Genomic DNA, 23,701 nt, shown 5'->3' with positions numbered 1-23,701 from the left:
AAACGTTAACGATGAGCATTCAAAGACAGCCATTCAGGGGACACCAGAAAGCACAGGCAAGTCTCCTCTGTGGAAGGAGGGAGACCATGTGCTCTGCCTTATTGGTGGAGCGAGGACAATTGTTTTCTCTGCGTGTTAGGTAGGAGTGACAGGCCTGTCTTTGTACCAGCTGCGAGTGGTCTGCACCACGAGCGTGAGTGCGCCCCCAGACGCCCACTGCCCATCTTCCGGAATGGAGGAGCGAGGGGAATTGCGCGGGGATGATGACAAAAGACAGGGCAGGGCGCCATCACATGCTTGGCAGGACTGTGCTACCAAGAGGGCTATTCTCCAGGCTGGCATCATCTCCCGAAAGCCAAACTTTCCTCAAGGTGATTTGGAAAAAGCCTAATTCAAATAATGTCTAGCTCAAAGGAGCCAGGAGAAAGGAAACCATCAGGGCAGGCCTCGGGGAGTCCCCTCGAAAAGCTGCGTTGTCCTAATTTAGAAATTTTGCCTAGAATCAGATTGTTTCCTATGCAAAGTGGGGTGGGGAAGAGCTTTTCAGCTTACAGCAGGAATTTTTAACCTGGAGTATGCAAAATTTTATGTGTATGTGCATTTTTCTAGGGAGAAGATGCGTAGCTTTCATTGTCTTTGCAAGGAGCTTTGTGACCCTAAAAAAGAGAAAAGATTAAAATCAACTGGTTGAGAGAAGAAAGGTCAACTGTAAACAAACAATAAAAAAAAGAGAAATATCTACTTTTAAGCTGCGCTGGTCTAGACTCAAGTGACCCTGCTTTGAATTTCTAATTTGCCTGCGCACATGTGTTATAGCTGCCGGTTCATCATACTGCGCTGAAATCATCTCTTTCCTTAAAAAAAAGTTTTTGCTGAAGTCCCATTGCATGATAACATTATATATGAGCTTTAATAGAGCATTTACAGAAAGTGCCTGGCGTATAAAATTTCTTGCAAACTGCTGCCTCCCCCACCCACACCCTCTCCCAAAAGATTCCGCCATATTCATATTTGTCATATTCTGAAGACTGTATCATTCATTTCTTCTGATCGGTAGTTTCTCTTTTAGAAGAATATCCAGTTATTTCGCAATGGCATTTGCACCTCCAAAAAGCATAGATGGCCCCAAAATGCAGACGAAGATGAGTACCTGGACACCCCTCAACCATCAGCTTTTGAATGACCAGGTAAGTGACCAGAGCTATTTTATTTTATTTTTTTAAAGATTAATTTTGTTTATTTGTGCATGAAAGAGCTGGGGTATAGGCCAGAAGTTTGCATAAGCGAGGAACTTAGCCTGCTGCTTGCGGCATGGAGACACTGCTGTTTACAGTAAAAACCCGAGATTCCAGGCCTCCGTGGTGGTGCAAGGGGTTAAGATGCATCACTGTGAGGCTGTCCACAGCCACTGCACCACGAGTTTGATCCCCAGCCAGGGAGCTACCCACAGGGCACAGCAGACCTCTCCTGTCTCCCCGCTGCTCCCCTCAGCAGTGTATTTCAGTCAATCTGTCTGTTCTGCTCCCCGCCCTGTCTCTGGTGAATCCTCTCACCACCCCCACCTCTGGCCTGTGCCCCAGTTCTTGTATGCATAAATAAATACATCTTTAAAAAAAAATCACACGAGATTCCTGGGTCAGAGGCAAAGCCCTGTGTTACTCGCGTGCAGCAGCTACAGGGGCGTCTGGTTTGGTGGGTTCTCCTGGCCTGTTTCCTCCCGCAGGAGGGGTGCCCAGATAAACAGACCACACAGAGAGGGTTCGCCTCACATCCGAGGAGGCACGAACCCGCAGCGCCACTGCCTCTACAGTCAGCGTCAACAAGCCAGCTCCGGGCCCAAAGCCGGGCTGACCTTGCCCCTCATGGTGCTTTGCTGCAAATGCAGCCCAAGCAAGAGCAGGGAGAGCCTTGAAGCCACAGCCTCGGTGTTCTGAGACTTTTAGGTGTGTGAGAGGCCCAGGGAGGAGCGGCTGCCAGCCCTCCGTCACCACCGTGCCCAGTCTGCTTCCCAGTTCTCTCAGCCTTCCTCGACCTCGTCCCCAGACCCCTTCCCACTCACCTGTCTGCCTCCCAGGGTCTCCCCTCTCCACCCTGTGCCTGAGGATGCGCTGCAGTAACCCTAGCTGGCTTCCCCACCCCATCCCTACCCATCTGCCCTCTATTCTGGTTCCAGAATGATCTTTTCAAAATAAAAATGCAATCCTATTAACAGAAAAGTGAGTGTTTCACTTATAGGCGGAATAGAGGGAAACCGAACAAAGGGTACGGAAAAAGACAAAACTCTCAGGAAAACCGTTGCTCTGGGGCACACAGCAGGGGAGGGGGAGGGAGGGGGGTCGAAACAGGGACGGGAAGAGCACAAGGGACTGTGGTGATGGTCATGGGGCTGTGGTGGTGGGAGAACCGTGGGGACAACACCTAAGCAGAGAAATCAAATAGTGTGCAAAAGTGAACAGTGATGTAAGGAAATAAAAATAAACAACCAATCAAGCAATAAAATAAAATTGGTTATGGACTTCACACCAAAGGGTGAATTCCAGACCCCCATGCACAGCATCGAAGACCTTCTGTGAGCTGAGGGCTCCAGTTCCAACCCTCGCCCCTGCTTTCTCTCACCCTGTGTCCAGGGGGAGCCATGCAGCCCCCAGCTGAGCCATCCCCCACCCCCCCCCCCCCCCCACCCCCCCCCCCTCCGCCCACCCAATGGCTTTGCAGCTTCTCCCAGTGCCTCCTGCAAGAGTCTCTGAGAAACACCCCACCGCTTCCTTTTCTTTGCTCTCGGGGCCCTCTGCCCACTTTTCCACAACTCAGAGTGTGGGAAGCTGAGATTCTGCCCTTTCACTCTGCATCCCCAGGGCCTGACATGGCTCCTGAAGTGGGAGAAATGGACCTAGATTCTGCTCTGCCCCTGGGCCTCCCCCACCGACCTTGTCCTTCCAGCCTCCTACTGCAGCCTGATTTGACCCTTTTCCTCTCTAACTGGAGCCCAGGGCTGATGCCCTGGCAAGCCCGGAGCACCCATCCCGTCCCTCCTGCTCCCAGGATCGCTGCTCCTCTGGTGTGAAACCTGGAGCGCCCTGGGAGGAGACAGAGAGGACAGCGGAGCAGGCAGAACAGAGACCGGTAGGGAGGAGGCTGGGAAGGAAAGAGGCAAAGGAAGTGAAGGAAGAAGAGAGCCAGGAAAGAAAGGAGGGGCCTGGAAGGATAAAGGAAGGGCCGAGAGGAGAGGCCACCCTGCCTTGCCCTGACCCAGCCTGGACGCAGCGCCTAAGGCCAGTCTTCCTGTGCTGCAGCAGCTCCTCACGCGCACCTGTTGGCGCCAACAGTTTATGTAACAGCTTCTCTGCTTTATCTCCCCCCACCCCCCAAACTTCGGTGTTTGGTTTTGAAATCTGTTTTCCTCTAAAATTGTGAAGGTTTTATACACGTGTGAGAAAGTGACTTGAATTGAAATGCGTATTCATTGGATGCCATGGTTTTCAGGAATTTTCTTTGAAAATTCGAGTCTTAGTTAATTTAGCAGCTATGGAGAAAACTGGGTCTTAGTAGCCACGAGTTGCCCATGTGGCTTGGGCGACGGGAGAAGCAGACTCTGAGATGAGCTTGCAGATGCTGGTGGGGGCTAAGGTGGAAAGGACAGGCCTGAGGCAGAGGGGGCGACTGGCTGTGTGACGGTCTCCATAAGGCCTGCACCAACCCCCAGGGCACCCTAAAAAACCTTCAGAGTCTTCCATTGCATCACAGGGGCCTGGCCCTGGATTGTCCACAGTGACCATTTAGCGGCTGGGGCCGTGCATGGTTCTGTGCGTCATGGCTGCCAGCCAGCAGCACTGCCACCGACAGGGGGGATAAACCCTTCCATCCTGGAGGGAGATCTGGGCTCTGCATCACAGCAAGGGTGACATGGCTGATCTATTGAATGGCTTTTGTTAAAAGTTAGTGATAGGGCCTCCCTAGCACTAGGGGTTAAGTCTTAGTGCTACCACCACGATGGCCCACCACAGCGGCTTGAGTTCAAATCCTAGCCAGCGACCTGACCCACGGGGTGCAGCAGACCTCTCCTGTCTCCCCGCTGCTCCCCTCAGCAATGGATTTCAGTAGATCCACATGTTCTGCTCCCCACTCTGTCTCTGGTAGATCCTCTCACCCCCACACCTCTGGCCTAGACCTCAGTTCTTCTATGCAAAATGAATAAAAATCTTATAGTAAAGGAATACTTCTTTAAAAAATTTTTGTGATAATTTCTGGAGATGATATTTATGTTGTTATTCTGAATTCCCATTTTAGTTTCCCAAATAGTTTTTTGGTTTAATTAGCTTCTGGTTTGGAGTAAATGATTTTTAAAAATCTTCACATGTGTGTTTACACATTTGTGTGTATATAGACATACATAGACACACACATAGAATTTGTATATGCAAACAGATTAATTGTGGTTTCCTGGAGGAGTTAGATGGCAGTGGGGGTTGGGGGGGTGGATCTGGTAGAAGAGAGGGCTTTTTTTTTCCCTTAACTTTATACAGTGCAATAAAATTTCACATTTTAAAACCATTTCTAAAGTGACTGTTGATAGAAGTAAACAAAGACCAATAATTCTGGGAGTTGAAAATGTTCATTCCCCGTCTGCTGTGCTAGTAATTCCCTGCATGAGTAAGTACCTCACCTCTGCCTTGTCCTCCTCTGTAAAATGAGCGAGGTCGGCTCAGACGACCTCCATGTTCCCTCCCAGATCTAACATTTTTGACTGTCAGAGATTGAAAATGAACAGCCAGGATGCCAACCACTGGCCTTAGGTGTCTGCACGTACAGTAACTTCAGGGGGGTTTCTGCACTGGACAGACGTTTGTCCCCAGTGATCAGTGTCATTTTGGTCCTACTTTTTTGGCTTTGTTTGAAATATGCTTTTCTTCTATTTTGTAGTAAAATGTGAAATCTGGAACTATTTTAGACTAAAATAGGAATCAGGATTTTAACTTCACAGGAGGCATATTGAATTCAAATTCAAAGGCCTAAGAAAATAACATCACCTGAGCACAGGCATAGGTAACAGCTTCTCAAGTCACTATGTTGAATTTTGAGAGGAGGAATATTTTAAAAGAATGTGTTTCTTTGCCATCCTGTGTTTTAATTGCAAGTAACCCACATCTCTTTTCGAATATGGTTTATGCTAAAAGGATGTTCTGAAGAAAAGCACCTACTTGCTATCAATCAGTCATAACGAAGGGGCCCCTCAATGTCTTGCTCCTGCATGTGATGATGTCACATGGCGAGATATGTAACCGCAGTGTCACCAGACTAAAATAACCACCGGAGGATTTTGACTTAACAGCAGGCTCCAAGTAAACTGTGATGTAAACAGACTGCAGCATTCTGCAAGGAAAGAAGATCCATTTTAATATTTCCATTCCAAATCCATACTGTCTCCCAGCGTCTTAGGATGATGAACCTGATTGCACATCCTTAGGATGAAACCTTGCTCCAAACCAGGGACTGAGGACCTGCCAATTAAATAACGTGTCCCAAATTCCTTTCCTTCTCAGGAGACGTGTGGGAACCAGGTCTGAGATTGCTGGGGTTCCTCCTCCTCACTCCCTCAGTTTCCACTTGGGCCTGGATGCCTTTTGGTAAAGAGCAGGATGTGTGTGGACATCCAGCTTTGGGTGTTGGCTCTGGAGAGACTATTGTTTTAGCCCAAAAAACGCCACACCCCCTCCCACTCCACTCCCACCTGCTACCGTGTTGCTGACTCTCTTCTCTTTAGGTCAGGATCCCTTGGTTTCCTGCGCCCCCACTTTCCTTGGTCACTGTCACCCCAGTCACCTCTGAAAAGAAGATGGTGGTCGAGGAACCTAATCTTTTCTTGCTTCCATAAGGCCAAGGCATGAGCCACAGTTCACGGAGGCTGTGCCTAGAAACCAGGCGGGGGGACACCAGGGTTCTAGGGAAGACACAAGGACAGAGCAGAGCTGAATAGTCTCGAACCAGTGACTGGTTGATGAGGTGCTTTTCTCTTTTGTTTCTTAAAAATATACCATTTACTTATTTTAACTTGGGGTTACATTTTTGCTCTTCCAAGGTGCACATGCTCCACTCAGCCTCCATGAAACCGCCATGACGACGCTGTCCCCCCAGGTCCCTCTGGTCACCATGAAATTCTTTCGCTAAGTCCCAGATTTATTCCTGCTGGCTTTTGCCTGAGTATGGTTTTTTTTTTTTTTTTTTTTTTTTTGAACAAGTGCTAAAAAAAACACTCTAGTTATGACCCCTTTGGCCTCTGCTTGCCTGCTCTAAAGTAGTGGAACTGAACAAAAAGATCTTTAGTTTTCCTTTTAGCTGGAAAGTCCTGTGACCCGGAGCTGTTGAGGTTGTGTCTGCAGGTGTTGGTTGGGGACGCGCCATGGGCCCCGGGAGTGGGGAAAGAAAGTGGCTGTCATCAAATTAACAGAAACACCTAGAGACACTCACCAGCCTGGCGAGTCCACCAGAGCCTGGGCGAGGAAGGACTGGAGGAGCAGTTGGAGGAGCAGAGCAGGGCCGGGAAGCTGCAGGATGCAGGCAGAGAGAGAGGGATAGGAGTTGCTGAGAGCGAGAGTGCAGGTAATAGTCGGGTCTTGATTTGTGGATCTTCTTCTGTACCCTGTAGTCTGTCTTTTCTTTAGACTCTTGTCTGTTTTCATCCAGGCACTCTGAGTTTATCTGTTGCACTATTTGAGGGCCCTCCTCTCCCAGGGAGCAATTAATTAAGGAGACGAGAGGAATATTTTCTTCTTTTCTAATGTGCAAAGAGGCTGGTTAGGAGCAAAGCTGCTGTTCCTCTGGCCTTGAGGTTGTTGTTGAACCAATTCTTCCTGTCTGGTCTCCTTGGTGTATTCCCTTTGACACTAGAATTTGAGGCTCTAAAAAGAGGAAGGAAAGCATTATCTGTGGGAATCAGCTGCACCTCCTCCCCCACAGAGAGGGAAGAAAGGCCTGGAGCCGCTTCTTGCCTTGCTTCTGCCTCGCTGGAGGATGCAGCCAGGATGCCGGGACAGCGCGGCTCCTGAGAGCGACAGCCGGCGCGTGGGAGAGAGAGACACTCGCGTCTGTTTGTGACTGGCTTCGCCTCCTCTCTCCAGAGCGCCCTCCTCTGCCAGGCTTTCCCTTTCTCCCGCCTTCAAAGGCACGTGTGATGGATGCTCAGCAATCCCCTGTGCACCGGCTGGGAACACACACCGAGGGGTTCCGTTTCCACACTGCGTCCTGCCACCGCGCCCAGCACTCTCCACGGCGGGTGTGGACAAGGAGGGGACTGGGTTTCTGTCCTGGATAGTGTGTAACAGCAAACCGCTGCTGGTCACCCCGGAGGCGCAAGCCTGGAGGTGCACATGTGCCAAACTCTGCTCCTCCGAACACCCGAGGACGGGCGCCCACGGCGTGTGTGGGCCTGGGAGACAAACACAGCTGCCCGCGGGAGTCACAAGGCCTCAGGCTGGATGCTGAAATACTGGGGTTGGGGAGAGGATCTCCATCTTTCTATTTTTCTAGGTCAGTTTTTAAATCTCTTTTCAAGGGCCACCGTAACACGGGCTCGATCCCCAGCCAGGGAGCTACCCACATGGTGCAGCAGACTCTCCTGTCTCGCCCGCTGCTCCCCTCAGCAGTGGATTTCTTCGTTCTGCCTGTTCTGTTCCCCACTCTGTCTCTGGTGAATCCTCTCACCCCTGCTGCACCTCTGGCATGCACCCCAGCTCTTGTACGCATAAATAAATGAATCTTAAAAAAAAATAAATCTCTTTTCAATGTCTGAAAATGACTTCACTTACAATTCCATGATTTTCTTATTTCTTGCCTTTAAAAAAAATATTCCTTCTGGATGAGTTCATTCACATGGAGAAACAGAAAAAAAAAAAAAAAAAAACCTTGTCTAAGTTAAACATCAGAAATGAACTGTCTTTTTCCACTCGGTTGATGAAGACTGTCGATATTTACGGATTGATATTTTAGTAATGTCTTTCTGTGGTGGGTCTTTGCAACCATGAACTATGAACTCTTCTCTTTTATTTGTTGTAGGTATTTGAAGAAAGAAGAGCTCTGCTTGGAAAATGGGTAACCATTTAAAGTTTACATGCTCCTCTGTTACGTTATCACAGAGCCCAGAGAGGTCAGGGGCTGCTCCTTCCCGAGGGGCTGGGCTGGTGCTTTCTCTGTGCGTCTGTCTTTTTCTCTGCGTGTCTGTCCTTTTCTCTGCGCGTCTGTCCTTTTCTCTGCGCCTGCCCGTTATCGTCACACGCATACTTTAGTAAGTGGGGTTGGTTAAGTGACTACTGGAAGGTAGAAAAAGGGAATGTCAAGGTGGCACAGAGCTGCAGGAAGTAGCTCCTGCCAGACCTACCCACACCTCACCGCTCAGGAAGGATGGGGAGCTGGGAGCCCCGAGGAATAACACGGAGGGCACCACTGCCTGCTGATTCTGATGCAGCCGAGTGAGTGCTCTGGCTCCGGGAGTAGGAAGAATCTGGCTCACCTGCTGCTGAAGAGCCAGGACATCCCAAGCGGCCCAGTCTGGCAAGGAGATAGAAGCAGGAGCAAGACTAGTCTCCCTCCCTGCCTCTCTAGTGCGCCCGCCCACGGGCAGCCTGTAGCAGGGAGCCAGCTGTCAAGGAAGAAATGTGGTATGTGGGGCCCCAGCCTCCTACATCCACACAGCAGAGTACAGAAAGGTGGGTTTGAGTGATAGCAGCTTGGTGACCAGGATGCTACTTAGCATCCATACCCACCATGCTACATAGAATCCCAGAGGAAGCCACCAACAACCGCAGACTTTTACCTAAAGAGCTAGAACTGTCCTTCCTACAAAAGCAGACTTTCTCATGTGTTCCTCAGAAGAGACACAGCATCCCAGTGGTCATTGGCCGTCCCTGGGTCATGACCTGCATATCCTCTGGGCAATGTTTACTCCTGGTTAAATTCCCCTATGGTCTCACCTGTCTCTCCTGCCCAAGAGAACTGAAAAGATATGGTCGTGCAGAACTTGCACATGAATGTTCATAGCATGTATGTCAACTGATGAATGAATAAACAAAATGGGTGTGTGTTCATACCAGGGAATATTATGCAGCCTCAAAAAGGAAGGAAATTTTGATACATGTTTTAGGCGTCGTTGAACTTTGAAGACACAATGCAAAGTGAAATAGGTAGCATTTATTATATATTATATGTCACTATATTGTATAATTCCACTATAGATTTTCACAATTCATTTGGGTCAAGAAAACCTTATAATGAAGCACTGTAAAATAATTATAACATGTAATTGTATTATAATGTGATGTAGCTGAACCTATCCTATAAAATAAGAACTAAGTGTGAAGTGAGATACCATCTGTGATACCTTGACAGAAGAATCACATTCCCCTCCTCTCACACACTGGACCCCCGGCTACTGTGAAGTGGATATTTTTACTTGAGGGGTGATACAGGAGATGTGGGAGATTATCAAATTCTTGCACAGTTAACTCCACGGATTATTTACTTTTTGGATTATTCCTAGCACCTTTTCCATTCCAAAGGGATTTCCCCCAGCTGTGAAGCTTTCCTCTGAATCATCTACCCACCTTCCTTTAGTAGGAGGTCAAGGAATGCAAATTCATTTCTATTAACCCTGAACAAACACAATTAGAAAGGAAAATCCCCGGAGGCCAACAACACCTACCAAAGCCAAATATAAATTGCCTTTGACCATTGTAATGGGGAAACAAATGCGAAGCCCATGTAATTATCTTTTCATCTCTGGAGGAAAATGTTTTACTATTTGCTTTTATAGATTTCTTCAGCATTTAATAATCCTAATGTTCCTTTATTTGCATTTTAAATCACTCCGTCTTCAGTCTTGAGACCATTCTCTTCCTGTGGGCATCAATGAAAATAGATGCGCTAACCCCAGTCATTCTAAATGCACTTCTCATTCCTGTCGATGAACAACCATGATTATTTTATACTGTTTAATGTAATCGTTTGCATATATGTTCTTCTTACATTGATTTATCCCGCATACTTGTTATTTTTCACATCACTGTGATATTTTATAAGAGCTGTCACGTCTCCATGAGTCATGCATTCTAACAGGAATTGTATCCATGTCTTATTTATTCCTCACAAAACTACCCTACCGTGTAGATATAATTATCTTTAGTGTAAAAGTGAGGAAATTGAAGCTGAGAGAGGTTAGTGGTGGAGCTGAGATTTAGTGATGGATTTCTAAGTAGTAGAAATATTAGAATATTGGAAGTAGACTCTCGACGGCGACATTCCCACATCCCCATCAGTCCGTGGCAGCACGCTTTCCCTTACCGTGTTGCTGTATCGCTGCGTGCTTAGCTAGTCCCTGCTGTTAGGCATTTTGCATTATTTCTGATTTCTTGCAGTGATAATAATATCTCATGAAATTTTTTTGTGTAGCTTTCATCCTCCTGGGCCCCCACACAGCTCAGTTTCTACAGAAACTCAGAGCACTACCCGAGAGTAATTTGAAAATGAATTTCCATTTTCTTTTCGTCTCTCAGAGAAAAATCACAGCAGGAAGTTTTTTTTTGGTTGTGTTTCATTTTTGGAGAACTTCATTCACGTGAAAGTGGAGATAGAATGCAGGTGTGGTTTTCGTTCATTGTCATGCTGTTGTTTAGGTGATAAAAAGTAAATTGGCTTTGATTTTGTAATTTTTCCCTAAGTACCTGCTTGATCTCGTATCCTGCTAGTCAGTGTATTTTCAGGGTAATGTAAAAGTTCCTGTTCCCTTTGACCGGAACTAATTTCTTGAGAGCTTCTTGCTGGTCACTGGAATCCTGAAGTGGACATACGTCTGGTATAAGCAGGACTTGATCTCTAAGTGTGTAGACTGTCTCTTCATATTTTCAAGGTGTAATTTTAAATTTCTGCATTTTATTTATTTATTTTTTCAAATTTGACTTTTTATTTGTCATCAAGGTCTGATTTTTAAACGGATTCTTGAACTGGTGGTTCATAGCCATCAGCTCGTTCAACTTTAGCACCTGTCTCATCACTAGTAGCCTTTCCAGAACTACTGCCTTCACCATGAAGCTCTATGAGTTTTCCCAATTGAAACTTGGGCTTCTTCAGCATTTTTACTTTTCCAACAAAGATATCATGGAGTGGGTAGATAGACTGGCAAGCCTTTTCTATGTCTTTCCCAATGCTGTCTGGAATCAATTTATTGACCACCTCTTTCAAGTCATTTGTCTGCACCTCTTGGGTCATGATTTCCATCATCTTTTTCCGGATCTGGCGGACCTGTTGGTGCTGAGCATAAGAGGTCTTCCGAATCTGATTGTTGCGTTTTTTAGTAAAACCAACACAGAAGAGATGAAGCAAATAGCCGTCCGTAGTCTTGACATCAACATGAGCTTCAATCATGGTCTGCCATTTTTTGACCATGGAGCACATTTTATCTCGGGTAAGATCCATGCCATGAAAGTTAGTCAGGCAGTTCTTGCCCTGAACATCCTCAGTAATTAGCTTGAATTTTCTAAATGCAACTTCATCATTCTGCGGATCAGCAAGGCTCACTTCAAAAACTCGACCTTTGAGGCCATCAGAGGCGATTTTGGTTCCTTGCGTTCTCGTGACTAACGTTTTTCCAATATTTCTTATATTGACCATTGCTGGTGCTTTCACATCGTACCAATCTTTCTTAGAAAATGGATCAACCACTTTCTTCTTGGCTCCCTTTTTGCCACCTTTCATAAGGCGCTTGTTTTTGCCGACCGCCATGGTGCCGCTCGGAGAGCCAAAAGGACGGAAGTGTAATTTCTGCATTTTAAAAAGTTTGGCTGTAACCTAGACACACTCTTCTAATTCATGTACCTGCACATGTGATCTTTGTGAACGGAAATTTGCATATATTATCTGTGCTTGCTTTTGACTTTCTAGCTATATACTGCCTACATCTGTGGATTCAGGTCTCTGAGGTGAATGACTTTTTTTAACCTAAAAAAAAAAGAAAAGAAAGATCGATCACAGGGGATCCAGTTCAAAATGTTTGACAGTGTTTCTCAGACTTCCCTCCTTAATTTCCCTGGTCTCCAACCCTCTATAGCTGCTGTAGAGGCGATTACAGTCAGAACCCCAACTTCCAACAATCCAAAGCCCCACAGCTCTCCCATTCCCTCATCCCTCCACCCCACAGCCAGCTCTTTATTTTATAAATCCACTCAGCCTCCTGGACTCAGTCCCTGGCCTGCCTTAGACAGTCAGATCTGCCCTCTCTCTGCACAGCTAATATCTATGCCACCAGGAAAGACACCCCCTTCTGGAGAGTCGGAGACAGGGATTGTGCAGAAGCAGGAACACAAAAAACCAGGGAACACTCCAACACGAGTACACTCTTTTCATTTATTTGTAAGTTGAAATGGTTTTTTAAATTTCATTTTAGGGGTTTCCACCCTTGAATTATAGTCTTCAAAATGAGATTCATGGGCGATTCCCGAGACTTCTAATACTGAACAGTTTTCATCAAAAAGCATTCATATTAATATCTAAAATACATCATAGGACTACAGGGAAGTTGACTTGTCATTAAGCCTTGTAAAAAACACATTTTTGCTTTGTATGCCTTTTTATATCTTCAGCGTATTTTATGATGACAACTCCAGTTCATTACAAAATTCTGATTACTGATGATAAATATCTACATGTGAAATGCAATAGTATACAAAATGCAAAAGTAGCCCAAACATCCCAATTTTCTCTTCCCTGATGGGCTAAGGAAGAAAAGCAAGATTCAGACTCTGCAGAAGAGGGTCCTCACCGGCTAGGGCACCCACAGCCTCCCTTTTGGTTGTCACCTTTGATCAGTCACGGACCTGGGAGTGGGTTTATCCGGGGACGATGGTGAAGTGGCCAGAGCGCCTGTTCCCCCTCCCCCAGTACTCGGGCAGCGCTTCCTGGGCCTGCTGCTCCTTTTCCAGGCCCTCCGTCCCTTAGAGACGCGTCCTCTCCAATCCTGCTGGCCTTGTACACGTTAGTGGGATTTTTAACCCAATGGCTACCCCTTCTCGGGGATATTTGTATGTTAAACCTTGTGTCCTGCAAGCGTGTTTCAGGTCTAGAGCCCGAGTCAGCAGAGAGCTAACAGAGGGCCGGTGGGGACGAGAGGGCCGGCCGGCGCCTTGTCTTGGGGCTGTATCTGACCTGTCCATCGCTTCTCGGTGGGTCGGGATGGCGGCTCCCAGCGACGGATCCTGCCTAACTGCCGGTCCGGAGGGGCAGGTGCTGTTCCACGGGTGGGCGGCTCAGGGCCTGCACGGGCGCACCTGTGCCGGTGTGCGCCAGGCCCGGCAGGGGCGCACGGGGGCCTTGACTTACCGGGCAGAGAAATGCCCAACACTCGTAGGATCGCAGCCGCCCTCACCTCACAGGCCGCTCTTAGCTCCTCCTAATGAATCTGGCGTCAGACTAACCCGAGCTGCGCGGTGTCCTTTTCCAGTTCGACAAGTGGACGGACGCGCAGCGGCGGCGGGTGCTCGCGGGGCTGCTGGAGCGCTGCTCCGTGTCCCAGCAGAAGTTCTGCTGCCGCGCGCTGCAGGCGCGCCTCCCCGCAGAAGCGCTGGACTTCACCACCAGGCTCCCCAGGGTGCTGTCTCTGTACATCTTTTCCTTCCTGGACCCCCGAAGTCTTTGTCGGTGCGCACAGGTAACGGCGGAGAAGCGGCGCGTAACGTTGCGCGAGGACAGCCTCGAACAGCCTGACCGGGGGGTGACTTGGGGGGCAAGCGCATGCCGAGACCAAGACACAGGGGGTGTAGTCTGTAGCTGGGGGGCTCCTTCGTGGCCGGCTCTGTACTGAGGGGGACGTATGAGATGCCATTAGTGTCCCCAAAATGTGGGCTAGTTGAGGAGACAAGTGCACTTGTAAGAGGAGCAGCAGCATTTGCAAGAGGAGCTGCGTCAGCAGAGTCGCCTCTCTCTCTCTCTCTCTCTCTCTCTCTCTCTCTCTGTATTCCTGTAAGTTTTATTTACAAAGACGTATTCCCGCCACATCAAATCAAAAGAATTAGTTGAAAGTGTATGCCTTTACTCCACTGGACTTCATCTGTTTTTTTTCCCCCAATTTTTTTTGGTATTACTTTTTTATTGGTTGGCTTATAACACTGTGATTCAGGGGTTCAGGGTCACACCTCTTGGGATGTCCCTTTCCACACCCACCGCCAGGCACCCGTAGGCCCCACCCTAGTCCACAGGACCCCTCCCCTCTGGCCTCCACCAGAGGGAACCTCTCCGGGAACCTCAGCAGGATAGTCTTCTATTGCACAATAATAAAATAAAATCCTAAACCATAAATTTTTAGGTCATCCATAAATAGAAAAGTTTAAAATAAAACAAGGCACGAAGGAGAGAAGTACAAAAGAACATGAGAATCAAAGAGCTCAGGTGGCACAGGCCTGCAGAGGAGCTGACCTCTGTTCCAGCAAGAAAGTCCATGGTGTGTTAAAGTGGTTTTTTCTTTTTTAAAAAAATATTTTTGTGGTTTTTTTAAAGATTTATTTTTTATTTGTACAATAGCTGGTGTACAGGCCAGAGGCGCAGGAGAGTGAGAGGATTCACCAGGACAGAGCGGGGAGCAGAACAGGCAGACTGACTGAAGTAACACGGCTGAGGGGAGCAGCAGACGAGACAGGAGAGGTCTGCCGCGCCATGTGGGAATCTCCCTGGCCGGCAGGGAATCGAGCCCACGCAGCAGAGGCTGTGGACAGCTTCACAGTGTGGTGCTCAACCCGCTGCGCCACCGGGGAGGCCCCTAAAGTGGTTGTTTTTTTTTTAAATAGAAAGTTAAGTTCTTTAAGACATAAAGCTAGTGGTCATCCTGTTGTCTTTTCATTGGGTTTGCTAAGATCTGAAATGACTGCATCGATATGATCTATTCCAAAAACAAAATAATTTTAGGAGCAAAGGGCTCCAAATATCCAACAGGAGCCTTGTGATAAATTATTATGTAGTCACTAGAAAACATGTTTCGGAAGGACAGAGGTGCTGGTACTAAAATAAAATGAAGAAAGCATGATTTTGAATTGCATATATAGAGTTCCCCAGTTTTGATTCATACATGCCTAGAAAACAGACAGAGAAGTAAAGAACTGTACGCAGTTGTTAACGTGATCTCTGATTGCTGGGGTTATGGATATCGTTTTTCCTTAAACGTCTCTGAACTTTCCAAGTTTTCCACAATGAGAATGTTATCATTCAGGGCCTCCCCGGTGGCGCAACGGTTGAGCGCTGGGCTGCGAAGCTGCCCGCAGACTCTGCAGCGCCGGTTCCATCCCCGGCTGCTCCCCGGCCACTGGAGGAGGGTCCTGCATGGCGCGCAGACCTCTCCTGCCGCCCGCTGCTCCCCTCAGCAGTGTGCTTCGGTCCTTCTGCCTGCTCTGCTCCCCGCTCTGGCTCTGGTGGATTCTCTCACCCTCCCGCGCTTCCGACTGTGCCCAGTGCTTGTGTAAATAAACAAACAAAAAAAAAGAATGTTATCATTCAAGGGAAATGTTATTTGAAATAAGTAATCTGAGTGCACACATGTCAGTCTTGCAAGATCTCAGTTTTATATTTATTTTCAGTACTGACTGTGGGGAAGACATAGGGCACTGTTTCCAGCTGGATTTAAGATCAATCAGAATGTCGTGCCAAAGTGACAAAGAGCTTTTTAAAAAAGATTCTCCTTGCTCCTTAAAACAACAAAATCTCGAAAGCAAATACCCAGATCTAAATGAAATCTATGGAAAAAGAGTAAAAATTGAGAGACTTTTCTCCCCGTCCCCTCCGTCCAGAATCTCAGCTCTCCATTGACTTGGGAGTAAGTGAACTAACAAGGAGACTCCGGTCTGGGCTGAGCAAGCCAATGTGATTCCTCCTCTGCCTGCAGCCTCAGAGCAGATCCTCTGGCCTTCACACCCCACCCCCATTCCCTGAGCCCATTAGTTCTCCTAGCTGTGCCCTCCTCTCTTCTTCCTCTCTCAACTGCAGCACAAAAAAGCGACAATAACCTAGTAGGTCCTCCCCCGTGGTGCTGGAAGGAGGGACAGAGGGACAGAGAGATGGCTGTCTGGGCTGCAGAGCCCTCTGTGGTATTCTCCTTATTTCTTTGACCCTCAAGTGTGATCAGCTATTTAATTAATCTTCAAAAGAGGCCCATTTTTCCCGGGGTGAAGTTTGGGTTTGCAGGTTAGATGTCATCTTGCAATCCTTGAAGCTAAGCCACAGGATGCCTGGTCACAACTCTCTCTATAAACTAGACCCTACTTTCCAGTAGGGCTTATTCAAAACCCGGAGTGAATTGTTGTCAGGGCTGCCGGCCAGTCGTTCATCCACCTGTCCTGGGTGTGACCCGATGCTGTGGAAGTGGAAGGCACAGAGCCGACCGCTGGCACTACGGATCTCCAGGCCCACTGGGACACAGCACGTAGTGTTAGTGCTGAGTTCTCTTTAAACCCTTTATACTGAAGTAAATCCTAAGAGTGGAGGGGGAACGGAAGCAGAGAAGAAAAAACGACATGCAGAGCTGAGTTCAGCCTTCGGTGAGCTAGCGCTTAAGCTCCAGGGGCCTTTAGAAAGCTGGAAAACCTCTGCCTCGGTGTTCTCATTTGCTACCTGAGAGTAATTATACTTACCTTCTGAGATGGCTCTCAGGTTGGTTAATAAGTACTCAAGAAATACTAGTTGACTCTGATTCTAAGGCTGAACTGACATGAACATAATTGAGGGAAAATCCTCCCGTGGGGACAGGAGGTGCTTCAGGGAATGGTAACAGTTTAGGCTGTGATCTGGAGGAAGAGGACAAAGTTACCTCAGACCCCAGGTCACAGCCCCAAGCCTGGAGACAGCAGGAACATAAACCAAGTAGGTCCCCCCCCCCCCCCCCCCGCTGTCACTGCCTTTTCCAGGTGAGCTGGCACTGGAAGAACTTGACCGAGCTGGACCAGCTGTGGATGGTGAAGTGTCTGCGCTTTAGCTGGTACATCAATTTCTCTCCAACCCCCTTCGAGCAGGGCGTGTGGAAGAAGCACTATATTCAGATGGTGAAGGAACTTCACGTCACCAAGCCGAAGGTGAGTCTGGGCAAGCACCAGCTGTTTCTAGAACTCAGACTAAATGGTTGGCTCGGAGCTAGGGAAAGGAGTTAGTTCGAAGGAAATCGACTGTAGCTCAGCCTTCTTTTTCTAAGGACGCGTCCCCTTTCAAGCTAGCTGTGTTTGTGTCTCACCTGACACCCCAAGCCCTGTCCAGGGCCAGCATTTGTGTACCCCAACTCCCAGAGCAGCAATTCTTTTTTTTTAATTTTTGCATAGAAGAACCATGGTGTAGGCCAAAGGAGCAGGGGGTGAGAGGATTCACCGGAGACAGAGTGGGGAGCAGAACAGGTGGATTTACTGAAATACACTGCTGAGGGGAGCAGCAGGCAGACAGGAGAGGTCTGCTGTGCCATATGTGGGTCAGCTCCCTGGCCGGGGATCATACTCAGGCCATGGTAGTGCTAGCACTAAGACTTAACCCTTAGGCCACCAGGGAGGCCCCCATAGCAGACAGTTCTAACACCAGGACTCTGTGGCTTATAGCAGTCAGTATTGGTTCTCTATCCAATTTTATGTTACTAATTCAAATATTTTATAATTCTACCAGGTGAGCTAAAATTCATTTTTGTGTCATTTATAAAGAAGGTTTTCCAAGAAATCATATGGAAGGGGATATGGACACCTGAAAGCTCTTTTTAAGCTAGAAACTGCGCTAAAGAAAGCATTTACATATAATCATAAAAAATGAATAATGCAAGAATCATTTTTTTCCTGTGACTTTCCAGGCACTGTAACCAATGTGTATGTTCTCCTCACAGTCGGTTAATTAGGTAACTGATGGGAAATTTTTTTATGAGCTGTTTCTTTCTGTGCTACACATGCAGAATTGTGTAGCATTTTGTACAATGGATGATTCCTGAAAAATTATGTGTAAATTAAATGTTTAAATGATTTTTAAAACCACAGGGGTATCATATTCTATGAAAAAGCTGCAGTGAATCCTTTTAAAATTGAGAATCCTTTTTAAATATAAATAGCAACTCCTGACTTGCTCGTTCAGACTTAGTTTTATTGTCTTAAAGTAGAAGTCATCTACATTTACTATAGCAATAAACTGCATAATTAATATTGTTACAACCACAATGATAAAACTGGTCTCTCTGATTTCAGCTTTTGATGTACTCCATGCAGATTTCCTTCCCGATGAAATTTTAAACTGTAGAAGTGACTTTAAAAATCACCATAGCCCTGACTTTTTTTTCTCAAGGCTTTTCTTGACTCTCTAAGAGGCAGGGAGATGGCTGCAGTCTGGGCTGTTCTGGGGGAGTGAGAAGTGATTAACTTGGAGAAATGAAGGGAAGTTTTGAGTATTATATACATTACATGTATCTGAGATTAATGTTTTATCTCCAGTAATAATTCATCTTCCACAAAATATTCATGTATAACTATTTAAAAACAATGACTGGGGCCTCCCCGGTGGCGCAGCGGTTGAGTGCTGGGCTGCGAAGCTGCCCGCAGCCTCTGCAGCACCGGTTCGATCCCCGGCCGCTGGCGAGGGTCCCACATGGCGCGCAGACCTCTCCTGCCGCCCGCTGCTCCCCTCAGCAGTATATTTCGTCAGTTTGTCTGTTCTGCTCCCCGCTCTGGCTCTGGAGAATTCTCTCACCCTCCCGCGCTTCTGACTGTTCCCAGTGCTTGCATAAATAAACAAACAAACAAACAAACAAACAAATCTTTAAAAAAAAAAAAAAAAAACAATGACTGGGCCTCCCTGCTGGAGCAGCATAGCTCTGTGAAGCTGTCCGCAACTTCTGCAGTGCGGATTTGATCCCAGCTGGCATGGAGATACCCACATGGCGCGGCAGACCTCTCCTGTCTCACCTACTGCGCCCCTCAGCAGTGTATTTCAGTTAGTCTGTCTGTTCTGCTCCCCGCTCTGACTCTGGTGAATCCTCTCACCCTCCCCCACCTCTGGCTTACACCCCAGCTCTTGTATAAATAAAAAATAAATCTTAAAAAAAAATAAAAACAATGACTAGTTCTGGTGTAAGAAAATTCCAATGTCTTTGCTGAGTATTAAATTTCAGTAGGGAGTACTTTGTTATGCCAAACTTTATCTTTTCTGTTAAAGAAATAGACTGAAACCAGAAAAAAAGAGGTTAATAAAATCAACTCATGAACTTCGACTTATTGGTTAAAGAAATAGTCCGAAGTCAGAAGGACTGAGGTGAAGAAAGTCATCTGAGCGAGATTTATTTATTTATACAAGATCCGGGGTACAGGCCAGAATTGTGGGAGGGTGAGAGAATCCACCAGAGACAGAGCGGGGAGCAGAACAGGCAGACTGACGAAATACACTGCTGAGGGGAGCAGCGGGCTGCTGCTGGAGTGAGTAGGGGATTCAGCCATAATTTGTTTAATCCCTTGCCAATGGCATATACTTCCCTGGGCTGTTTGGGGTACTGTAAGGTAAGAGTCAGGCAAGGATTTGCTGTGACGTGGATTTAATGGTGCTGCTTTTAATCAGTTTGCTTCCAATGTGGCTTCCTACCAGAGGCCCTAAGACCATAGGAAACGAAAGCATTTCCAAAACCTTCTATTTTATCACCCCCTCCCTTGCCCCTCTCTCTGATTTATCAATATTTTATATCCTTGTTTTTTTTTTTTTTCACAATATAAGTTTTCCCCTCAGATACAGACAAAAGTCCTTTTAAAATATTAACAAATTAAATCCAGTGATATATAAAAAGAATACTAAATGGGATATTGATCAAATGGGATTTCTCTGAGGAAAGTAAGGTTGGCTTGATATTCAAAAGTCAATTGATGTAACTCACAGAAGAAAAAAATGCTTGATCATCCCAGTGTGTGCAAACAAATACACTTTAAAAACCCAGCATCCGGTCATGATTTTAAACATTCTTAAAAAATTAGGTGAACAAAAATTTTGTTTCCTTAATGCAGAAAAATTATCACAGTTTTCATTACCAATTTTGTTAAAGTATCACACATTTGGTATTTTTCAAAATTAATGATGTTTAATTACTAGCGTTTATGACAGATTTTTCCCTCTGAAGTTATTTTTATTATTTATCTTTTACTTCCAGTAACATTATTCAGACCATCTCCAAGCAAAAACACATAAATATGAATTCAGAGAAATGAAATTTCTACTCTAAAAGAGACCGGCACAAAATATTGAAACTAAGCCAATAACGAGCTGTCAATAACGAGCTGTATAAAGTGTCTCCTGAATAGTCTCATAGACTAGACTATGATCATTTATTGAATGAGTGAATATTTAGCAAACACAGTTCTGTGCTAGGTGCTAAGGGTACCCTGCCCCCCACCCCTGCTTTCCAGAGCCTTGCCTGGTGCCCAGGAAAGAGACAAATAACTGCAGCCTTGAGTGCCAAGTACTGTCCTCTCCTCTCGTGGAAGCCCCTACAAAGAACATTGAAACCCGGATAAGAGACTAAGCGATTCTGCTGGGAGGGACTGCGGAATGTCTTGATTTTCATGAACAATCCAAGCAAACCAATTTACTAAGCAAAGCTTCCCTAATCCCTTAAAGAACAAGAATTAAGCCTTTAATGGCTTCTCAACATACCAATTCCACTTCCCTCAGGCTACAACCACATAAAAACCTTATGAATGCAACACACGCAAAATAGACTTTCAATTTGGGAAACTAAAGCAAACGTATTTGGCAGGCATTGAGGGTTGAGAGCTGATGAAACGTATATTCTCTCCTCTAGAACTTGAAATTGTCTCCATGTGTGCTAGGTAATCAGGAGTGGAGGACTTCTTCATGAATCTGTATGATTAAGTGATAAGTAATTTAGAAATGATGAATAATGGCTATAAATTAGGAATCATTGATAGATGATGAAGAAGTGAACTGCGACTGTGTAAAAGCTACAGAACTATAGGCAGAAGAGGCACAGTGGGGTCCAGTTCTGACTGTCTTCTTCCTTATGGAGCAGTGGACAAATCAGCGGGTTTGCTGCAGCCTCAGTTTCCTCTGCTGCACAATAGTACAGAGTAGCGTTGTCCTGGGGGCCAAATGAAGTAATGCCTGGACACTGAGACAGAGCTGGCACAGAGCAAGTCCTCCTGGGCGGTGACCGCTGCCATCTCATCCATTCTTCTCTCCCTGTTATAGGGCAGCCCCGATATTGAACGGGTTCCTGGCTGTGGGTCCTCACCCGCGCGCTTACAAGGGACTTATGAATACTCCACTACAGGCACACACGAAAGGTTCATAAAAGGTTTATTTACAAGAGAAAAGGAAATAAGGAAAATGGACAACTCAGGGAGAAAATAGGGAAATAAAGTCTTTAATGCGTCCTACCCGATCCAACGACCTGGAAACCCAAAGGCACTCTCCGAGCTGGCCGGACGCTGCGAGCTGGCGGGGAGCCAACATGGGGGACCCCTCCAAAGCCCACTGTCTGGCTTTATACCCACCTGGCTGCTGAACCCCACCCTCAGGTCCCAGCCCCCTTCCCTTGGGTGGGATGGGATTTGGAGTTCCCAGTGTCTTTGGCTTTGGCCTGGGGTGGGGGTGGCGTCCACAAAGCCTGTATGGGATTAGCTTGAGGACAGCCTTTTCCCCCTAACATCCCCAGGGGAACGATGAGGTTCTTTGCTGCTGCTGTCGTATTGCTTTGAGAACACAAATGTTTAATTTCTTCTAGACGCCTCCGAAAGATGGGTTTGTGGTTGCTGATGTTCAACCAGTGACAAGCAGTTCCCTGGAGGACAAGCAGTCTCCATTGCCTTTCCGGTCCTTCTCCTCTTTAAGAAAGAAGAACCACCCAGGGGAGAAAGAACTTCCACCCTGGCGGTCCTCGGACAAGCACCCAACGGATATCATTCGCTTCAATTACCTGGACAACTGTGACCCCACGGAGCCAGCCTGGCAAGGGTAGGGCGCTGGCATCCCCGCCATTTCTTTGCTTTTAGAGTCAATTTCCTGGCACTTCAGTATATGAAGAGCTGAAAATTGGGCTTGCACAGAAATGCAAGTGCTTTTCAATGCATGCGAAAGGTAATTGAAAAGTAAATGAACCGTTATTGGTAAATGTGCGCTGCTCCTTGGGATTTGTTTGAGTTTCGTAGCTGCAATGACTTAACGTGACAGCTTCTTTTAGTGCTTGAATCCCTCAGATTCCAACGCTGCACCAGAGGATTCCTTCTCCACTTTTCCTTTTCCCTATTTGTAGTTCCCTCCTCTGACAGTCAACCTTGGCACTCGTTCTATCTATTGGAAGCATACATTTTGTATCACATAAACCCATAATTTTGTTTCTATTGTGTATTCTAGATGCACCTAATTTTGCATAAAAACAGAATTATATCTATAGTGTAGCCATGTGTAGAGTATACACTTACTTATAGATTCTGAAAGTAACTGGAAAGGGCAGGAGGAAGCAGGGAGTCCATGGTGAAGGGGGAGAGAAGCGGGGGAAAAAAATTCCAAAAGTAATTTCACCTCCCTGGTGGCACAAGGGGTTAAGTCTCAGCACTATGAAGCTCTGGGCAGCCACTGCAGCAGAGTTGGATCCCCAGCCAGGGAGCTACCCACATGGCGCAGCAGACCTCTCTGGACTCACCCGCTGCTCCCCTTGGCAGTGTATTTCAGTAGATCTGCCTGCTCTGCTCCCCACTCTGTCTCTGGTGGATCCTCTCACCCCCTGCACCTCTGGCCTTTACCCTACTTCTTGTATGCATAAATAAATCTTTTAAAAGCAAATGTAATTTCAGAATCACTCACCCATACCACCATAGACACAAATTAGAGCTCAGCATGTATCTGTGGCTCCTTTTGTGTTTGGTGTGAGGTGACATGTACACATAATGCTGGGTTCAGAAGTTATCTGGGGGCCTCCTGGTGGTGCAGCGGTTAAGCGCTGGGTTGCGAAGCTGCCCGCAGCCTCTGCAGCGCTGGTTCAATCCCCGGCTGCTCCCTGGCCACCGAAGGAGGGTCCCACATGGCGCGCAGACCTCTCCTGCCGCCCGCTGCTCCCCTCAGCGGTGTACTTGGGTCCTTCTGCCTGCTCTGCTCCCCGCTCTGGCTCTGGTGAATTCTCTCACCCTCCCGCGCTTCTGACTGTACCCAGTGCTTGTATAAATAAATAAATAAATCTTAAAAAAAAAAAAATGAACAAAGGAGAGAGCTGTGAACTGATGAGGAATGATACCAGGATGCATTGTTAAGTGAAAGAGCAAATTGTTAAAGAGTATCTGTAGTATGCCAGAGGCGGTATAGACGGAAGAAGAAATAAGAAAATGCACCTGCATCTGTATGTGCATACATAGCTGTGCGTTTAACATGCACACCAAGAATGAACAGGAACTTAAGGAACTACATTGTGGAATAGTTGAGGATGTTTTAACATATCTGCCATTTGTTGGAATTTATTTCAACAAATCAGTACCAAGGCAGCATAGGATAGTGCTCGGGTTCAAATCCAGCTTGTCACACATTCGGCTGTGTGACCCTAGGGAGTCCCTTAACCTCTCTGTGCCTTACTTTCCACTTCTGTAAAGTGGCAGTCATGGTAATAGCTCACCCTGAGGGTTTCATACGTGTAACATGTTTGTAACAGTGACAGACGCGTAGCGAGTCAGCACCTCTT

General features: G+C 46.8%; 2 protein-coding genes across 6 annotated transcripts in view; one reads left to right on the top strand and one right to left on the bottom strand.

Moving 5' to 3' along the window:
* Window positions 1-23,701, top strand: part of FBXO16 (F-box protein 16) — a 37,204-nt gene that overhangs the window by 1,952 nt on the left and 11,551 nt on the right. For 4 of the 5 annotated variants that reach the window (XM_037526519.2, XM_037526521.2, XM_037526523.1 and 1 more), the window contains 5 exons: window positions 1,070-1,187; window positions 8,050-8,085; window positions 13,481-13,687; window positions 16,926-17,090; window positions 21,758-21,987. In XM_037526519.2, coding sequence (XP_037382416.1) covers window positions 1,092-1,187; window positions 8,050-8,085; window positions 13,481-13,687; window positions 16,926-17,090; window positions 21,758-21,987 — 734 coding nt within the window. In that variant the 5' untranslated portion in view covers window positions 1,070-1,091. The remainder of the gene's footprint in view (window positions 1-1,069; window positions 1,188-8,049; window positions 8,086-13,480; window positions 13,688-16,925; window positions 17,091-21,757; window positions 21,988-23,701) is intronic. The other variant, XM_037526520.2, reaches the window with a different exon arrangement.
* On the bottom strand, window positions 10,957-11,802 carry LOC119258025 (40S ribosomal protein S3a-like). The gene has a single exon (XM_037526524.2). It carries the CDS (start codon window positions 11,764-11,766, stop codon window positions 10,972-10,974), a length of 795 nt encoding a protein of 264 aa, XP_037382421.1. The 5' UTR covers window positions 11,767-11,802; the 3' UTR covers window positions 10,957-10,971.

Source organism: Talpa occidentalis, unplaced genomic scaffold (assembly GCF_014898055.3).
Source record: "Talpa occidentalis isolate TD23 unplaced genomic scaffold, MPIMG_talOcc4v2.1 talOcc4.4, whole genome shotgun sequence".
NCBI classification, from domain to species: Eukaryota; Metazoa; Chordata; class Mammalia; order Eulipotyphla; family Talpidae; genus Talpa; species Talpa occidentalis.
Note: the sequence above shows the minus strand (reverse complement) of the source record. Positions and strands in the feature narration are given on the sequence as shown.